This window comes from Papaver somniferum, unplaced genomic scaffold, assembly GCF_003573695.1.
Source record: "Papaver somniferum cultivar HN1 unplaced genomic scaffold, ASM357369v1 unplaced-scaffold_41, whole genome shotgun sequence".
NCBI lineage: Eukaryota > Viridiplantae > Streptophyta > Magnoliopsida > Ranunculales > Papaveraceae > Papaver > Papaver somniferum.
Window position 1 is genome coordinate 332,623 of NW_020646638.1, and position 18,358 is coordinate 350,980.

The window sequence follows — 18,358 nt, forward strand, 5'->3', positions numbered from 1 at the left end:
CGAATAAAAATCGATTTTGCTTCGATTGTGTCTTGTATACTACTATGATATCTAAGCAATTTAACAACTCTCAAACTAGTTCATTTGAGTCATTTGAACTAGTTATGGTGAAGATGAATAAGGTTGATATGAAAGTGCTCATATGGCTAACCATTGGTTGACTATTTTTTAACCAACTAAGTGTACACGTTTAGGTACGGTTACTCAAACCTAAATGAAGGTGCATTTCATTTGTGTATAAAAAGCTAAGTTTGATCAAACGGTTGAAAGATATTAGCTTGAAGCTAATCAGGTTTTCATCTAACGGTGAATATTGAATGCTTTGTTACCAAGGTAACTTAGATTGCAAACCCTGATTTGAAGACTATATAAAGGAGAACTCTAGCAACTGGGAAACCTAATCCCCACACCTCATGTGTGATACTAGTTGTATAAGGTAGAGTCGATTCTCCTTTAACCTTAGGTTTTTCACGAAACCAAGTAGGTTAACGACTTAAAGACTTCATTGGGATTGTGAAGCCAGACCCAACTATTTTCTCTGTAGTTGCGTGATCTGATTATGTTGTTTCTATCGTGATTGAGTTCAATCGTAAGATTAGCTTGAGATTTATATCTCCAATAGGCAAGATAGAAAAGTATTCACAAACACATTCGTCTCATCGTTTGTGATTCCACAACATCTTGTTTCGTTAATCAATTAAGATTATTGTGAGGTGATTGATAATTCTAGGATGTTCTTCGGGAATATAAGTTCAGGTTATCAATTGGTTCATGTTCACCTAGATTTATCAAAAGACGGAACAAAAACTCAAAGGTATATCTGTGGGAGACAGATTTATCTATTCAATAGATTTTTCTGTGTGATACAGATTTGTTTATCAAGTCTTCGACTTTGGGTCGTAACAACTCTTAGTTGTGGGTGAGATCAGCTAAGGGAATCAAGTACGTAGTATCCTGCTGGGATCAGAGACGTAAGGAGCACGACTGTACCTTGAATCAGTGTGAGATTGATTAGGGTTCAACTACATTCCAGACCGAAGTTAGCTTTGTAGTAGACTAGTGTCTGTAGCGGCTTAATACAATATGGTGTTCAAATCTGGACTAGTTCCCGGGGTTTTTCTGCATTTGCGGTTTCCTCGTTAACAAACTTCTGGTGTCTGTGTTATTTCTTTTTCGCATTATATTTTGTTATATAATTGAAATATCACAGGTTATGTGTTGGATCGCTCAATTGGTAAATCCAATATTTGGTTGTTGATTGAAATTGATTGATCCTTGAGCATTAGTCTTTGGTACCGTTCAAGTTATCTCTCTTATATTCAATCAGGCTCGCAAATTATTATTTGTTTGATTGCGGATTGAATTGAGAGATTGAGATATAACTCTTTGATATATTTTTTATTAAGATTGAGTCTGACTGTCTAGTTGATTCTCTTAAAAGTATATTGGAGTTAGTCCTTACAGATTGCTACGCCAAATATTGGGTGAGGTTGTTAGACCCTCGCTTTTTCAGTAATTAAAGTATGTAAAACTAAATACCGTAATTAAAAGATTCTTAATTTATTTCGGCACAGGATCACCTTGAGTACCAAGGAATATCTTTGAACAATAAATGATAAGAGTTACTGCTCGTGTTCAAAGTATGTTGACATCTTTTCACTGCAAATCCTTATTTCATATTTACATGGATTTGCATTCTTGGAATCAGTTATACACACTTCCAAACAAGTTTAGAATTGGTTTTCCTGTATTCCAAAACTACCATGTGATTGATCATATCAAATCATATACATGGGTTCAATCGGTTATACCAATCACTAGGATCGGTTATACCTAAATATGGAAATACTTGTGATCGGTCACACCAGTCACTAGGATCGGTTACACCAGTTACAAGGGTCGCTTCCATCTACACATGGTATTACTTGTGATCGGTCACACCAGTTACCAGGACCGTTTACACCAATTACAAGGATCGGTCATACACACTCATGATCGGTCACACCAATTACTAGGATTGGTCACACCAATTACAAGGATCGATCATACCATCACATAGTGATTACTTAGGATTGGTTACACTAATTAACAAAACAGGTCATACTAAATCATAAATCAGGAATTGTGATTAGTTATACCAAGATACATAACCTAAGTTAAGATCAGTTCTACCATTTCACACCTATTGGTCATCCAAAGATTTGCAATGAATAGCCGGACAAATAAGCCTATTGATTTCCCTATCGATTCAGGAAGCAAGTTCATGAATGTCCTTCCTTTAAACAAATGTAAAACATTGTTTCCTAGGATGAAATATTCTCCATAACCCATTCACATAATCATAACAGTATATACAAGATATATCGATGTCATATCTACGAAGTTCAAAACATAAGCGTTATACTTCGTAGTCTAATTCCTTAATACTATGACCATACTATTATGATCATGTCACATCACTAGAGTATTATACAATATATACATCTTCACAGTTATGTTTTAAATATAACACGACTTGAAAGATACGTTAGGAATGAAATAGTTCAAGTCAATATTACTAACCTCAAGTGGAAGGATGATGTCGTCATTGTAGTTCGTTACTTCTTCATTGTCATAGTCCTTTAGCTTAGTGATTCATACCGTGGTCTTCCCTTATTAATTAAGTGTGTTCTCTTATAACTTGTTGTTCATTGGTCAGTTCAGTAGTTAGCATTGCCCGATAAGATAGTGACATGTGTCGACTATTTGATCGTTGTTAATAGGTCTTCACTTCTCTTAAATGTGTAAGAACCTCTTCTGTTTTCATTAATGAAGAAATCTGTTGTTTAGCTTTGTAGTGTTAGCTTAGATCTAAATTCTCTAACTCTTGATTCCCAAATTGTAGTGAGTACAGTACATTTGGCATCAGAGCCATTCAAAAAAATTTCTCGATGGGCGCTTCCGATCCAAAAACTGTTAAGGATGTTCTCGAACTGATTCAGCGACAACAATTGACCTCTGAAGATCGTTTTACGACCATTGAAGACAATCTTCTTCAACAACCACAAAAATCTAATACGAATCAAACATTGATTAACCAACGATTTGATGAGTTGCTAGCCCGTTTACCTTCTACAACGAAAACAACTCAACCACATGATTCAGGAGGCGCAATTCATGGTCCTCATCTCGAAAATCCTCCAATCTTTGGTTCAATCTCTCCCGGGGGAACTCAAAATCAATTACATCGAGTACCCAAACTCGATTTTCCACGATTCGATGGTGATAATCCTCGTGGTTGGATCCAAAAATATGAATGTTTCTTTTGGCTACACAACATCGATGAGAGTCGCAGAGTTGATATTGCAGCTATCTATCTCGATGGAAAAGCAGATAAATGGTTTCTCAATTTCCAGGTTGGTCAAACTCGTATAACTTGGTTTGAATTTGCTCATGGTATTTGTATCCGATTTGAAAATCCTATGGAAGAAAATTTTATTGGGAGTTTTAATAAACTGGTTCAGATTAACTTTGTGGAAGAGTATTTTGAAGAATTTGAATCTCTAAAAGCTCTAATGCTTGCTAACAATCCTTCCTTAACTAAGCACTATTTCATCATGAGTTTTATTAGTGGGTTGAAGGAAGAATTGCGTAATTCTGTAGCTATGTTTTATCCAAAATCACTAGCCACAACTTTTTCCTTAGCAAGAATGGAGGAACAGAAGCATCACACTGTTGCTACCAAAAGTATTAGAACCAACTCTAGCTCGTTCACTAACTCTAGAGCTTTCTCTACCACAACTTTTCCTCCTAAACCAATTTCCACCTCTTACATAACTTCCAAGTCTACCCCTACTACTCCAAAATCTTATTCCCCAACACCACTCAAGACATCATCAACAAATCCCATTATTAAACGTTTAACTCCAGAGAAAATGCGCATTCGCAGGGATAAAGGTCTTTGTTATAATTGTGATGAGGTTTATGCATTGGGTCACAAGTGCAAGGGTAGGCAACAATTGTTTATGGTACAAACTGAAAATTTTGATTCACAAGACACAGAGGTTGAGGATGAGGTTTTTGAAGAAGCTGTAGAATCACCAGTTGAGTCTGACATGGAAATTTCTCTTCATGCTCTCACTGGTACTACTACAGGTGATACTATTCGCATTCCTAGTCTTCTTAAGAGACAATCTGTTTTTATTCTTATTGGTACTGGTAGCACAACTAGTTTTATAGATTGTTCTCTAGCTGCTAAACTCAAATGCAAGGTGGAACACACAGCTCACATGTTAGTTACAGTTGCTAATGGGGGAAAAACAGTGAGTACTGGTATTTGTTCTAAACTTCCTTGGAGTATGCAGGGCTATCAATTCTCTGAGGACTTCATGTTACTCCCACTGGGAGGCTGTGACATGGTGTTAGGTGCTGATTGGCTTAAGAGGCTAGGTGATGTTATGTTTAACTTCCCTAAACTCAGTGTTTCTTTTATTCATCATGGTCAGCATATTACATTACAAGGGATAACTAATTCACCTTCACTACTTATGATTAGTGGGTCAGCAGTTAAGAGATTTCTAGCAAAAACTACTTATGACCTCATTGGTCATCTCTTTTCAGTCTCAACTACTCCTATACCTCCTCCCATACCTGCACCCTTATTACCTTTATTATCTGAGTATGAGGACATTTTTGCTGAGCCTACTTCATTACCACCTCACAGAACATTAGACCACCCAATTTCCTTGAAACCAGACTCTCAACCTCTAAACCAAAGACCATATAGATGCCCCTACATTCAAAAAGGAGTTGTGGAACAACTGGTGAAAGAAATGCTTTCTTCTGGAATCATACAACACAACCACAACCCATTTGCTTCACTAATTCTTCTTGTCAAAAAAAAAAGATAGCACTTGGAGATTCTGTGTTGATTACAGAAGACTCAACAACATCACTATTAAGGACAAGTTTCCTATTCCAATTGTTGATGAATTGTTGGATGAGCTACAAGGATTTCTGTTTTTGTCTAAGTTGGATTTAAGAGCAGGTTATCATCAAATACTTCTGAACCCAATGGATATATATAAGACTGCATTTAGAACTCATCATGGGAACTATGAGTTTAAGGTCATGCCATTTGGTTTGATCAATGCACCTGCCACATTTCAGGCACTTATGAATGAGGTCTTTGCTCCCTACTTAAGGAAGTTTGTTTTGGTCTTTTTTGATGATATTTTGGTATACAACTCTTCCATGTCTGACCACATTGAGCATTTGAGAACAGTATTTTCCTTACTCAGACATCACCAGTTATATGCTAAGCTTTCCAAATGTTGCTTTGGTCAATCCCAATTAGAATATTTGGGCCATATTATCACTCCTGCTGGGGTTTGTGCTGACCCAAACAAGATTGCAGCAATGCAGAGCTGGCCAATTCCAACTTCTATCAAAGAATTGAGAGGCTTTCTGGGTTTAACATGGTATTACAGGAAATTTGTGAAGAATTATGATGCAATCTGCAATCCACTCACTAATCTTTGGAGGAAAAATTCTTTCCTTTGGACTGCAGCTGCCACTACTGCACTTCAGCAACTCAAGCTAGCCATGTCCACCACTACAGTCCTTGCTTTACCTGATTTTTCTAAGCAATTCACTGTTGAAAGTGATGCAAGTGAGACCTGTCTTGGTGCTGTCTTAACTCAAGAAGGTAAACCTATTTCTTTTTTCAGCTCACCTTTAGGCCCAAGAGCTAGAGCCTTATCTACTTATGAAAAGGAATTTTTAGCTATAGTTAAGGTTGTACAAAAATGGAGACATTATTTACTAGGCAACAAATTCATTATTCAAACTGATCACCACAACATTCAATACTTTTTAGAGCAAAAAATCACCACAGTTTTACAACAAAAGTGGTTGATGAACATTGTTGGGATATGAATATGAGATTCAATACAAAAAGGGTAAGGATAATGTAGTTGTTGATGCTTTATCTAGAAGACCGCTCCTTCTGCAACTTGCTCTGCCTTATCTATGTCTCAGCCATCTTGGGTGCATGACATACTTCACAGCTATAGTGGTAATGATAAGGTACAACAACTTATTGCTCAACTACTTGTATCTGCAGACTTTGTCCCACATTATACTTACAAATATGAAATCTTGAGATACAAAAATAGGATATATGTGGGTGGTAGCAATGGGGTAAGAGGCCACCATTTTAAATACTGTTCACGCATCTGCTGTTGGTGGTCAATCTGGCATCCAAGACACTTATGTTAGGGCCAAGTCCCATTTCTTTTGGCCTAAAATGAAGCAGGATATTATCTTATTTGTCATCGAATGTGACATTTGCCAAAGAAATAAAGGTGAATGCTCTTTTCCAGCTGGTCTGCTGCAACCTCTTCCATTCCCTGAGCAAGCATGGCAGCACATCACCATAGATTTCATTGAAGGTTTACCCATGAGTGACATAAAAAGTGTTATACTAGTAGTTGTTGACAAACTCACAAAGTACAACCATTTCATTGCTTTACAACACCCTTATACAGCTGCCTCTGTAGCTAAAGCTTTCTTGGATCAGGTGTTCAAATTGCATGGTCTTCCTTCTTCCATTGTGTCTGATAGAGATAAGGTTTTTACTAGTCACTTATGGCAGGACTTATTTACAGCTCTGGGTACTACCTTGAATCTCATCACAGCTTATCATCCTCAAACTGATGGCCAATCAGAGAGAGTTAATTCTTGCTTGGAAACTTCCTTAAGGTGCATCACTGGACACAAGCCTACTAAATGGTGTCACTGGTTGTCTCTTGCTGAATGGTGGTATAACACTAGTTATCATACTAGTTTAAAGATGAGACCTTTCCAGGCCCTTTATGGTTATCTTCCTCTACACATGGCTTTTCCATCAACAACCACTACTTCTGTAGCTGTTGTAGAGTCATATCTCAAGGACAGAGAGGCAATGCTTGATCTTCTTAAGGAATCCCTACATAATGCTCAGGCAAGAATGAAATTCTTTGCTGATAAATCAAGGCAAGATAGAGCCTTTGTTGTGGGTGACTTGGTGTATCTGAAACTGCAACCTTACAGACAAGCTTCTGTGTCACTAAGAAAGAATTTCAAGCTGTCTGCAAAGTTCTATGGCCCATTCCATATCTCACAAAAAATTGGACCAGTAGCCTACAAGCTTCAGCTTCCAAATCAGGCCAGGATTCACCCTGTGTTTGATGTATCTCAATTGAAACAACACATTGGTAAGAAACACATTTCATCTCCTACACTGCCTATTGTTGATCATGCAGGTGAAGTGATAATGGTTCCAGCAAAAGTCTTACAACACAGAACCATCACTATTGGCAGAAGGCAAGTCCCACAAGTGCTCATTCAATGGACTAATTCAACTCAGGAGGAGGCTACTTGGGAGGATGTTGCTACCATTAAGTCACACTTTCGCAACTTTATCCTTGAGGACAAGGATAATTTCCAGCAGTAGGCAATGTCATAGTCCTTTAGCTTAGTGATGCATATTGTGGTCTGCCCTTATTAATTAAGTGTGTGCTCTTATAACTTGTTAGTCATTGGTCAGTTCAGTAGTTAGCATTGCCCGATCAGATAGTGACATGTGCCGACTATCTGATCGTTGTTAATAGGTCTTCACTTCCCTTAAATGTGTAAGAACCTCTTCTGTTTTCATTAATGAAGAAATTATCTGTTGTTTAGCTTTATAATGTTAGCTTAGATCTAAATTCTATAACTCCTGATTCCCAAATTGTACTGAGTACAGTACATTCACATTCTTCAGGTCTTCGGAGTAATACTTGAATATTTCAACATTCCTAGACTTTTTAGTCTAACCTAAACGAAGTTGTCTCTAGTATTTAATCAAGCGACTCTAGATGAGTTTTGATACTAAAATATGACAACCAAACTTGACATACCAACGCTTGGTGAGTTCAACCGAGCTACGCTCTAACAAGATTAGATAAGAATGTGTTATTGTTGGGCTCTGATAAGATCCTAGCCACATCTGAACCTCATACTATAAAACTTGAAAATTAATCTGGTATCTTTCAACTTCTAGGAGGACATAAAAGGTTCGAGTAACTTATAGAAAAAAAATTCAAACCAATTATTTGTCAGAGTGTTAATGTGTTAACTGTATAAATTTAATAGAAATTCAAGTAAATTCTGACTAGTCTTAAATTATTCCTTGTACGATGATATAAATATGTTTTCAGAGAGGGTTTGATAATCCACGAACAAATTGCTAAAGAAATAAGAAGGAACAGTGAAAAATAACATTTCACTTGCTAGTATGAAATTGTAACAAAAAATCTCCAGAATAATAAAAAGTGTACACAATTTTAAGTGAATAAACCTTAACGTGATGCATTGTATTTAGGCCGTAGTAAAGTGGCTCAACCATAATTGATAAAATACTGAAAATCCATGACCATAATAACACATGCGCTCCAAATTGATCAATTATTACAAAAGATTTTCATCAATGCACAGTAATCTCAGTAGAGAAATCAACAAAATTGACACTACATTCACTTTAAAAAAATATAGTTTGCTCTTTTCTTCTCCTATTATTCATTGTTTTGGGACACAAAGTAGTCATGTGGCAAAATAACCGAGCCAAATTACCACATTTAAGTTCATTTCGGACCATGGAAATGTTTGGTCAAAGATGGCCATTCTCTACTCATTAGTCCACCGACTCCACCCCAGGTACTTTTTGTAGTCGCTTTATTCGTAAGCATCATTTTGTTCTAAATATCTATCCGTTTAGAGTGTATCCTATCTGAGATTACCGGTCTAGATTAACACCTAAATCAAGTCGACATACCATTTCCCGTTATTTCTATCGTATTACATTACCTTTTATGCCGCACAACGGGTAGGATGGGTAGGATATGGCCTATTTCGCCACCCTATCCTCAGACTGGCGGATAAGAAATTTTTTACCCGCCACCCTACCCGCCACTAAACGGATAAGGTCCTACCCGACCCATTAATTGGCGGGTCGGGTAGGATAGGATGGCGGGTATAACCGTTTTTTTTTCTTTTTTTTCTTTTTTAGTTTTCTATATTCCGTTTTAGAGTTCTGGTTTTAGCTATACACAAGTTTGTGCTTCATTCTACGGAATCAAGTAGTGTACAATTTGTTTTTTTATTTTTTTGTCTGTTCAAAATCATTCATAGTTGTGCCACAATTTGCTATATCCAGGTATGCATACTTATGATATAACATTCAGCTCGGGCTAAAAGGTAAGGTACAAATTAATTTCAATCTCGTTGATTTATCACCATGGAACCAAACTTATCTAGATTGAACAAGAAACTGTTAATATTAATTTCAGTCAAGTTGGACTGAGATAACTTGAGATGCAGCTTGAGAGGGAATATGAATGAGATTGTTATGTCATGAACAAGTTTCTTCTACCTTCTTCATTCTGTTAGATAACTAATTTATCTGCCGTTTAACACAATAACAATTAGATAGTTTACGAGTTAAAACTAACTTGATGGTCGTAATTGAATGCTGTATCTATTTCTCCATTCTTATGCAGAGAATGTGATCAGAGAGAATTCTCTGTGTATTGATTGTTTTGTTAGGTAAAAAATCAGAGAAAACACATGATTCAGAGTGGTCCCTTTAGTACTATAGGCAAACCGTATCTTATACGGGCCCTCACCTTAATGATTTTCTTACAGTAAATTGATATCTAGTTATCTACCAACAAAAATGAAAGAAGATAATAATGGCTGATGAAAAAGAATATGAAAAAGAATAGGCGGGTAGGGTAGGATAATTTCGAACTTTACCCGTCACCCTACCCATCTAACGGCGGTTAAGAAAATCTTTATCCGTTACCCTACCCGCCAAATAATGGGTAGGATAGGATACGGTTAAAACACTGGCGGGTAGGGTAGGATTGACGGATATGGGTAGGGTATGTGCACCCCTAAACAAAACCATAATCGGAACCGTTGAAAATGACTTTCTTATTTTGTGATCTAAATAAAGGCAAGGAGATTAGGCAGTTGTATCATGACTCAAATCTACCGTATATATACTGGATCACCGTATCTTCGTTGTTCCCGATCTAGGGTTTCACACAACTTTCAACACGCTTTTCCCCCTTCTTCTTCCCCTCTGCAACTAAACCCTGAATTAATTTATTCAATCTCTCCTGAAACCTAAACCAGAACTCTAGTTTTATCCAATGCAAGCATCAGAGGGTTTAGAAATTTTTCCTGCTCAGTCATGCGCAGAGGTCGTATCAGAAGTTCTACCAAAGGGGGCTGCTTTAGATGTTGAAAGTGCAGAAGATGTAACGGATAAAACATGGGAGATTTCATTGTTAGATTCACCTTCGAAGAGTTCTGTTGAGGGTTTATTTGTGTATAAGAATGTTTTTAATTTAATTCCTAAGTCAATTCGAGGTTATGGAGGTTTGAAGACATTGAAATTTTTTGGGAATGAGATAAATTTATTTCCTTCAGAAACTGGGGAATTAGTTGGCTTAGAATGTTTACAAGTGAAGATTTCATCACCTAAGTTATCAGGTTTGCAGTTACAGAAAGTGAAAGCTTTGAAGGAGCTTGAGCTATGCAAAGTGCCTGCGAGGCCTTCGTCGTTTCCGTTATTGAGTGAGATTGCAAATCTTACGGGCTTGACGAAGCTTACAGTTTGTCATTTCAATATCAGGTACTATTTTCTTTTGTTATGGTGATTTGGTTATTTTTGAAGTTGTTTTGATGGTATTAGGTCATAAAAATGTTAACTTGTATGGTTTTTTCATGTAAAATAAGTTTTATTCTTAGTTAGAATTTTCGGTCAGCAAGTTATGCGAACTAGGCTTTACTCTTTGGAATGTCACAATTTCAACTGAAGGAAATACTGGATAGAGGCTTAAGAGTTCGTCGAAATTCACAATAGAACAGTAAAAAAGCTTGACACTTCAACAATTTTGGATTACAGAGCAATGAAATAAAGTAAACAGTGTAGGTTTTTTTGATCAATTAGAGAAGTTCTGTAAGGTTCACTGTAACTTTGGGGTTTAAAGCAACCACCTTGCATTAGTTTCGGCTGACATTAACCTCATCTCTGGAATAGCTTGCTGGTGCCTTTTGTAGTATATAAAGAAATCAAAAGGCTTAGGTACGGTGTCTAGTTTTTGGAGTTCACTAATTTGTTATTATGATATAGTTGACATAAACTCTGGATCATGTACCGGATGTATAGTTGTTTTGCCGAGGCATCTAACCAGTGGTACATTTAGTTCTAATTGGAGTGTACAGTTGTTTTCACAAACATGTCGTTTTGTGTAACACAGTTGACTCATCCGTAAATTCCTTAATCAATGCATTTGCCAGCCATTGCATGTTTAAGTTGGTTACTTTTTCGTATTTGACGGGGACAAAGTTCAGCACTTGTATTCTTTTATATCATTTATCGATTATTAACTATTCCTTATGTCTAATCAGAAATCAAAAAATCTATTCAATTTTGTAATGCCTACATTTAACTTGTACTTTGGAGGTGTAGTAGGCGTGCAGCTATTGGAGCATCGTATTTTGATGGGTTTACACTTATTTTAACAAAGTTTAAATTGCTGCATATGTTTTATTTTTTCAGATACCTTCCTGGGGAGATTGGTTGTCTTACTAATCTGGAGGATCTAGATCTTTCGTTCAATAAGCTAAAACATTTGCCTAGTGAGATTACTTCTCTAACTTCCCTGCAAACATTGAAGATTGCAAACAACAAACTGGAAGAACTGCCTTCAGATATTTCTCGTCTGCAGATGTTGGAGACTTTGGATGTCTCAAATAATAAGCTGACATCATTGGGATCTTTAAATCTCTACCCCATGCAAAACCTCCGGACATTGAGCCTCCAGGTATTGAATAAAGCTTATAAACTATATTATGGAGTGCATTTGTTAACTTTCTAAACCTTTTAAAATGTCAGGTTAATTTGTGGTTGCTTGTAGGGATTTTTTCCTCCAGTTTCTTCCCTAGCTTTCATTGTTTCAAGTGCGTTAATATTTATCCCTCACTTTCTAATTATTTTGAAGCTAAATTTGATGGTTTGTTTTGCATCCTAGGTTCTAGTGTAACTTGTTGGTGCGTTAATATCTGTTAGTTTATCTATACGTCTTCTGCACCTTCATGTTCAAATCTGACGTGTTTTTTGTTGCCTTTATTCTTTACTGTTGTTAAGTACAATAAGCTTCTCAATTGTTGTCAAATTCCTTCATGGATATGCTGCAATTTGGAAGGAAACGGCAAAGACACGAGCGACGACGAATTCATTAGCGATTTGATTGAAGTCGATGACGAGGTTCCGACTCAAGAGGTTGAGGGAAGGCATTTGTATAATGGTGAGAGACACTGAAATTTTTATTTTGATTTAATTTTCGATCGCCTAATCTATACTGATTTCTGATAAGCAAATTTGATGTCAGGTTCCCATTGTGTATCCAGTGTGTCGTCTGAGGCCTTACCAAAAAATAGATCCTCTGCAGTAAGGAGAAGAGGAAAAGGGTGGAAACGGCGTGATGATCTGCAACAAAGAGCTCGTCAAGATCGTCTGAACAGCATTAGGAAGTGGAGAAATGACGATCACCAGCAGATGAAAGTGGATGTGAAATGCAAAGATTGTAAGCTACCTGCTGTTGCATCGGAGTCCATGTCCGAATCAAGTTCTATTGTAGAGAGTGAGTCTGGCAGTGTGAAATATATTGCTGGAACCACTGAACGGGCAGTTGCTGGCGAGGATGATCATTTTGATTCCAAATGTGAGAAATGCAAGCTACCTGTTGGAGCATCTGAGTCTTTAACCGAGTCAAGTTCCATCGTAGATAGTGCACCTGACTTGGTAAAAGGTCTTGATGATACCGGTGAAGACTATCACCAGCTTTTGGTTATTCAAGATGAGGATGATAATATCATTGTCGACTCTATTAATAATAATAAAGAGTGTGATTGTGACCACGGCGATCACGAAGAAGTGTCTGCTAGTAACTTTAATAAGACAGGTGAAGAGGATGCATCAACAGAGGATGATAACATCATTGTCGACTCTATTGGTAGTAATAAAGAGTGTGATTGTGCTCATAACGGTGAGCCTAAAGAAGTGTCTGCTAGTAAGACAGGTAGGGAGGATGAAGATTCAGCTTCAGAGGTTTCTAAAAATAGTTCAATTTCAAAAAGGCATTCTGATGGGTTTCCTGATAATCCTAAACCGAGCAAATCACGTAGGCCTTTTGATGAATGCTTGAACTTATCAATGAAATACAGCACCGAGTCATATTGCAGCATAAAAGATCGTCTACCTGATGGATTCTATGATGCAGGACGTGATCGTCCTTTTAGGTCATTACAAAACTATGAGCATCATGTTTGTCTCAGCTCACGCGAAGTAATTCTTCTTGATAGGTTAGTTTTCGTATGTTGCACATTTATTGTTGGAAGTTTCGATCTAGTGTCTATGCTATAAGTTACTACTTTCGTTGCATTAGTTTGCTGAATTTTTTGTGACTTCCAGAAACAGGGACGAGGAGTTGGATGTGATTGTGAAGTCTGCCAATGCTTTGCTGTCTCCATCGAAGCAGCCAAATGGTGCCGTTGATAACTTGCAGAGAGCATCACTTCTTGCTTTATTGGTTTCAGATTGGTTTGGAGGCATTGACAGAAGTAATCTTATAAGAATGACAAGAAGATCTGCTTCTGGTGTTAATTATAACCAAAAGCCGTTTGTTTGCACTTGCCCAACTGGAAATAGTGAGAATGCTGAAACCTCTTCTAAACAGAGTACATGTGCTGCAGAAACTTTTAACTTCACTGAACTTTGTGAGAAATCTTTGCAAACTATCAAGCAAGCACGCAATTCAAGTGTCGTCCCGATTGGGGCTTTGCGCTGGGGTGTATGTAGACACAGAGCAGTGCTGATGAAGGTAAGTCTTGCAGTTATATTCGACTTACTCTATCAACTCTCAACTAATGGTTACCAATCATTCCCTACATCTCGCCTAACCCTTTTTGCAATTTTGACTAAGAAGCTGACTGATATTCATACACTTTCAGTATTTATGTGATCGAGTGGATCCACCCATTCCTTGCGAGCTCGTGCGGGGGTATCTCGACTTCATGCCACATGCCTGGAACACCGTTCTTGTCAGGAGGGATGACTCGTGGGTGCGGATGGTTGTGGATGCATGTTGTCCAATTGATATAAGAGTAGAAACTGATCCAGAATTCTTTTGTAGGTCGGTAATTTTTTTCTCTTTACTAATTTCGATTATATAATCCCATTCAAGCTTCAGTTCTGGAGATGAGATATTTTTTTCTGTTTCTGTTTGCTGGTTGGACATTGTTTACTTCCAACAATTGTCTTTAGCACTGTATGCATTTTTCTTGAGTTTTTTATGTTATCTATCTTAGAAACTAGTTTTTGATGTTTGACTAATTTTCTATTATCCTTATGTGGTTGGTCTTGTGGTGTACACATCATTCCTGTAATAGTTATATCTATAGCAAATTATGTTGTACTGTGATGGTGCTTAGGTATTTAAATTTTGTTTTAAGCATTCCCTTACAAGATGACACATGGGCAGTTACAAACCAAAAAAGGCAAATATCTAAATGGCTGTTGGAAAAAGTTATTTTTGGTTGCCTTAACTTTTGTACTCCATTGTATATGATTTGCATCTGTTTGCTGAATATGGTATCATTGTCATGGATATGTCTTCGCAAGGAGTAGGATACATTTTATGATGGCTTTCTTGTGGTACTCTGAGATTCGTCTGACTTATTAGCTTGCTGTTGTAGGTATATTCCCATGCGTAGGATTGATTTTTCTCTGTCAAGTGAAGATATCACAAGCTCAGATTACTCCTTCCCTTCCATATCATTTTCCGATGAAGTCAAACAAGTGGCATTGAGTTCTCTTGTCCGCTGCAAATTAGGATCTGTTCAAGCTGTGGCAAAGGTGTGATTTGTTTCTCTGTTTGTAATTTCGAACCATCACCCATTGTCACTTTTAACATCTTTACACTCATTTTACTGCACGTGGTCAATTTGGAAAGTCAACTAATGTCATAATTTATGACCTTTTCTTGTATTGCTTGATTTAATCTGTTCTGTTACGATTGTGTTATTCGTAACTCTTCATCACTATCACTAGTGTACTTCCTAGTGTCGAGTTAGTCAGACGTGCTGATTGAGCTATTGGGTTGTTACAGGTACGGACTTTAGATACATGTGGTGCCACAGTTGAGGAAATAAAAAACTTTGAGTATACTTGTTTAGGCGAAGTAAGAATGTTACGTGCTTTGAAGAAACACCCATGTATCATAGACATTTATGGGCATCAGATCTGGTCTGAGTGGGTTCAGTCAGCAGATGGAAATGAAAAGCAGCGTTTATTGAAATCTGCAATTGTGATGGAATACTTTGAAGGGGGTTCTCTGAAGGTAATTATGCTTAACTCTAGTTTTTTATAGGTTTCTACATATTTTTGTTTGCACATTTGCACTCAGTCTCTTATTCCTATGCATTTCAGAGTTATTTAGAGAAGCTTTCAAAAAATGGTGAAAGTCGTGTTGCGGTGGAGTGGACGCTATCTATTGCTAGGGATGTTGCTTGTGCATTGGCTGAGTTGCACGCGAAGCACATCATTCATCGGGACATAAAAAGTGAAAACATTCTGATTGACGTGGATAGATCAACAGCTGATGGAAGGGTGCCTCTTATCAAACTTTGTGACTTTGATAGAGCAGTTCCTCTACGGTCTTCGTTACACACATGTTGCATCGGGCATGTGGGAATACCTCCACCTAATATTTGTGTTGGGACACCTCGTTGGATGGCTCCGGAGGTGCTACAGGCAATGCACATAAGGAGTATGTACGGGCTGGTGAGTGTCTTATTATGCTGTAAATTTTCATCTTTGGATCAAAACTAATGTTGGTTATCATTCTCGAATAGGCCTTCTCCATGGGAATCTTCTCATTTTTTTTTTCTGGCTTCATGTTCTTTGTTTTGCAGGAAGTTGATATATGGTCATATGGGTGCCTGCTCTTGGAATTACTTACCCAGAACATTCCATATGCAGGTTTATCAGAGTCGAGAATCCATTATCTACTTCAGGTGCGTGTCAAATTTCGTTCTTCCTCGGTTCTTTTTCTTTTTCCCTTTCCCTTTGTGTTGATATGGGTAAAGCGTCTCTTAATGGAGAGAAGTGAGCACTGTAAAAGTCTTACTTCGGTATCTTGTAGAGAATTTAAAATGGTAGAGAAATTCAAGGGGAATACAAAAACAAGATCTTAATAGAAGAAATTGAAATTAACAATACTAGATATGAGACCAATGATACCCTAAAGAAGTGATTGTGGTTGATTTAAGCAGATGGGTCCCTGACCCTGGCCATTGCCAAGATATAGAAATAAGGATACTAATCAAGAAACCTGAAATTAATAATATCAAATTTCAAACGTGTTGCAACTTTAACTTGAATTTGTGGAATTTAAGGTAATTAATGGCTGTGTTTGACTGATGCAGATGGGTTGTCGGCCGCAGCTTACAGATGAATTGGAGGGTTTGTCATCATCGGATGAGCTTGAGATGGATAGGTCATCACTGGAAATAAAGGCTGAAGGAGGGATAAAAGCTGAAGTAGACTCTTTAAAATTCCTCGTTAACTTATTTCATCAGTGTACGCGGCGAAATCCTAAGGAGCGTCCAACAGCTAGTTGCATCTACAAAATGTTGCAAGCTCAAACAACGTCTTTTGTCAGATCTGAGAAGTAAAAAGAAAAAAGCAACGACAGTATCCAGAATCACAACTCCCAAAGAACCTTGTCACTTTTGACGTCACCCTCGTCTGGAACCCACTAGCTCTGGCACCTTCGGCACCAGCACCAGCATCTCAACTGAACTACATACACACCATCAGCTGCTCTAGGTTCGATTTATCCCCAGCCCCAGAACCTCGCAATCTTGCACCATCCTCTGCTTGACTTGAGATGACAGTTAGCGCAGATGTAAATCCTATTCAACAATACCAACTGTCTTGTTCCCCTTCCCTTTAATTTATTCACTCAAAATTTTGTAGCTTTTAATTTTAGGGTGTCAGCAATGTGTATCTATTGCTCCCCGTGTTAGTCACAAGTCAGGTTAGTTTCCACCGTCTTTGTAAGAACAATAGTCATGTAATTGTAAACTAAGCTATATAAGCTTTTATACAGAGTAATTTTTATCTGGGAAGAGTTAGGGGAGCCTTTAATGTACTAGTTTTACCTACCAGGTTAATTATTTGATACCGCGGAAATTTTCCTGTAATAAGCTGCTCTAGTTTTTACTTTATTTGATGCAAATCGTTGCTTTCAATATTGTGGTTACAAGGAGAGCGTCTTAAAAATTCTATATGTGCAGTCTGAAAATTGTTTACAATTTTGCATCATGTGCGAGAAGCACAAAGATAACTGAATTTAGAGAGAGAAGACATTTGTCTCCATTTGGTCGAGTGATTATAACTTGGGGTTTTTTGATGTTACCCCCCTACAAAATGATATTCTGGGGTTGCCCCCTATACATAAAATCACTGGCTTTCCCACTGTCACTGTTTCCGTCAACGACCAGTTAAGTTCGACGCGTGCGACTTACACATTTACGGGTTATCCTAATTCTTTGATTTGAGTGACCATCTTAACTTTTCAAATCTAACGACTAATATCGTAAGGACCCTAATCTTTAAGTTGATAAAACGTTTCGTATACGCAAACTCTTTTTCTTTATTTCCCATACTCTCTGCGAGATGGAAAAGAATGGAAAAACTAGGGTTTCTTCGTCAAGTACTCGTGAACCGTGATTATTAGTCAAAATCTAAAATAAAGTTAAGATTTTTACTTATTTAACTGTGATCAGTATATTAGTGGTAATTATTTTGATTGAAGGTTAATGTTTTGATGTCAATGGAAGTAGTAGAAGATCTACCCAGGTTAGCTTTCCAGTACTGGAATCGAAAAAAAAGTTTTAAAAAAAATCAATATTTGATTTTGGGGTTTAGTTTTGTACCTTGCACGATTTGTGTTACTAAATCACAGGAGTAAAGTACGAGTTTTCGTTTAGTTCATATTTTGTTATCAAAAAGAAATTAGATTCTTGCACAAAATGTACGTGTATATATATATATATATATATATATATATATATATATATATATATATATATATATATATATGATCATATGGGTCAATGGGTTGCAATCAAAATTAGTGTTTTTTGTTTGTATACACAACTTTTAATTTAAGGCTTAATTGATTGGAAATGACAATAATTTGGTGTTACTTTTTGACATTTT

General features: G+C 37.2%; 2 protein-coding genes across 2 annotated transcripts; both read left to right on the forward strand.

Annotated features, from left to right (window-relative positions):
• The first annotated feature begins 2,930 nt into the window (after positions 1 to 2,930).
• LOC113342415 lies at positions 2,931 to 4,889 on the forward strand. Its single transcript, XM_026586974.1, has one exon. The coding sequence runs from the start codon at positions 2,931 to 2,933 to the stop codon at positions 4,887 to 4,889; it is 1,959 nt and encodes a 652-aa protein (XP_026442759.1).
• Positions 4,890 to 10,075: 5,186 nt separating this feature from the next.
• On the forward strand, positions 10,076 to 17,337 carry LOC113342402. The gene is made up of 11 exons (XM_026586964.1): positions 10,076 to 10,699; positions 11,630 to 11,894; positions 12,218 to 12,377; positions 12,462 to 13,434; positions 13,544 to 13,952; positions 14,083 to 14,264; positions 14,827 to 14,986; positions 15,240 to 15,470; positions 15,560 to 15,913; positions 16,045 to 16,146; positions 16,558 to 17,337. The coding sequence occupies exons 1-11, from the start codon at positions 10,215 to 10,217 to the stop codon at positions 16,804 to 16,806; spliced, it is 3,570 nt and encodes a 1,189-aa protein (XP_026442749.1). The 5' UTR covers positions 10,076 to 10,214; the 3' UTR covers positions 16,807 to 17,337.
• Positions 17,338 to 18,358: the final 1,021 nt, after the last annotated feature.

What these genes read in the sequence shown, in the direction of transcription:
- LOC113342402 (XM_026586964.1), top strand. Translation starts at nt 10,215, where the DNA reads ATGCAAGCATCAGAGGGTTTAGAAATTTTTCCTGCTCAGTCATGCGCA. An exon ending in GTTTGTCATTTCAATATCAG is followed by an intron (nt 10,700 to 11,629) that starts GTACTATTTTCT and finishes TTATTTTTTCAG; the next exon opens with ATACCTTCCTGGGGAGATTG. An exon ending in TCCGGACATTGAGCCTCCAG is followed by an intron (nt 11,895 to 12,217) that starts GTATTGAATAAA and finishes ACTGTTGTTAAG; the next exon opens with TACAATAAGCTTCTCAATTG.
- LOC113342415 (XM_026586974.1), top strand. Translation starts at nt 2,931, where the DNA reads ATGGGCGCTTCCGATCCAAAAACTGTTAAGGATGTTCTCGAACTGATT.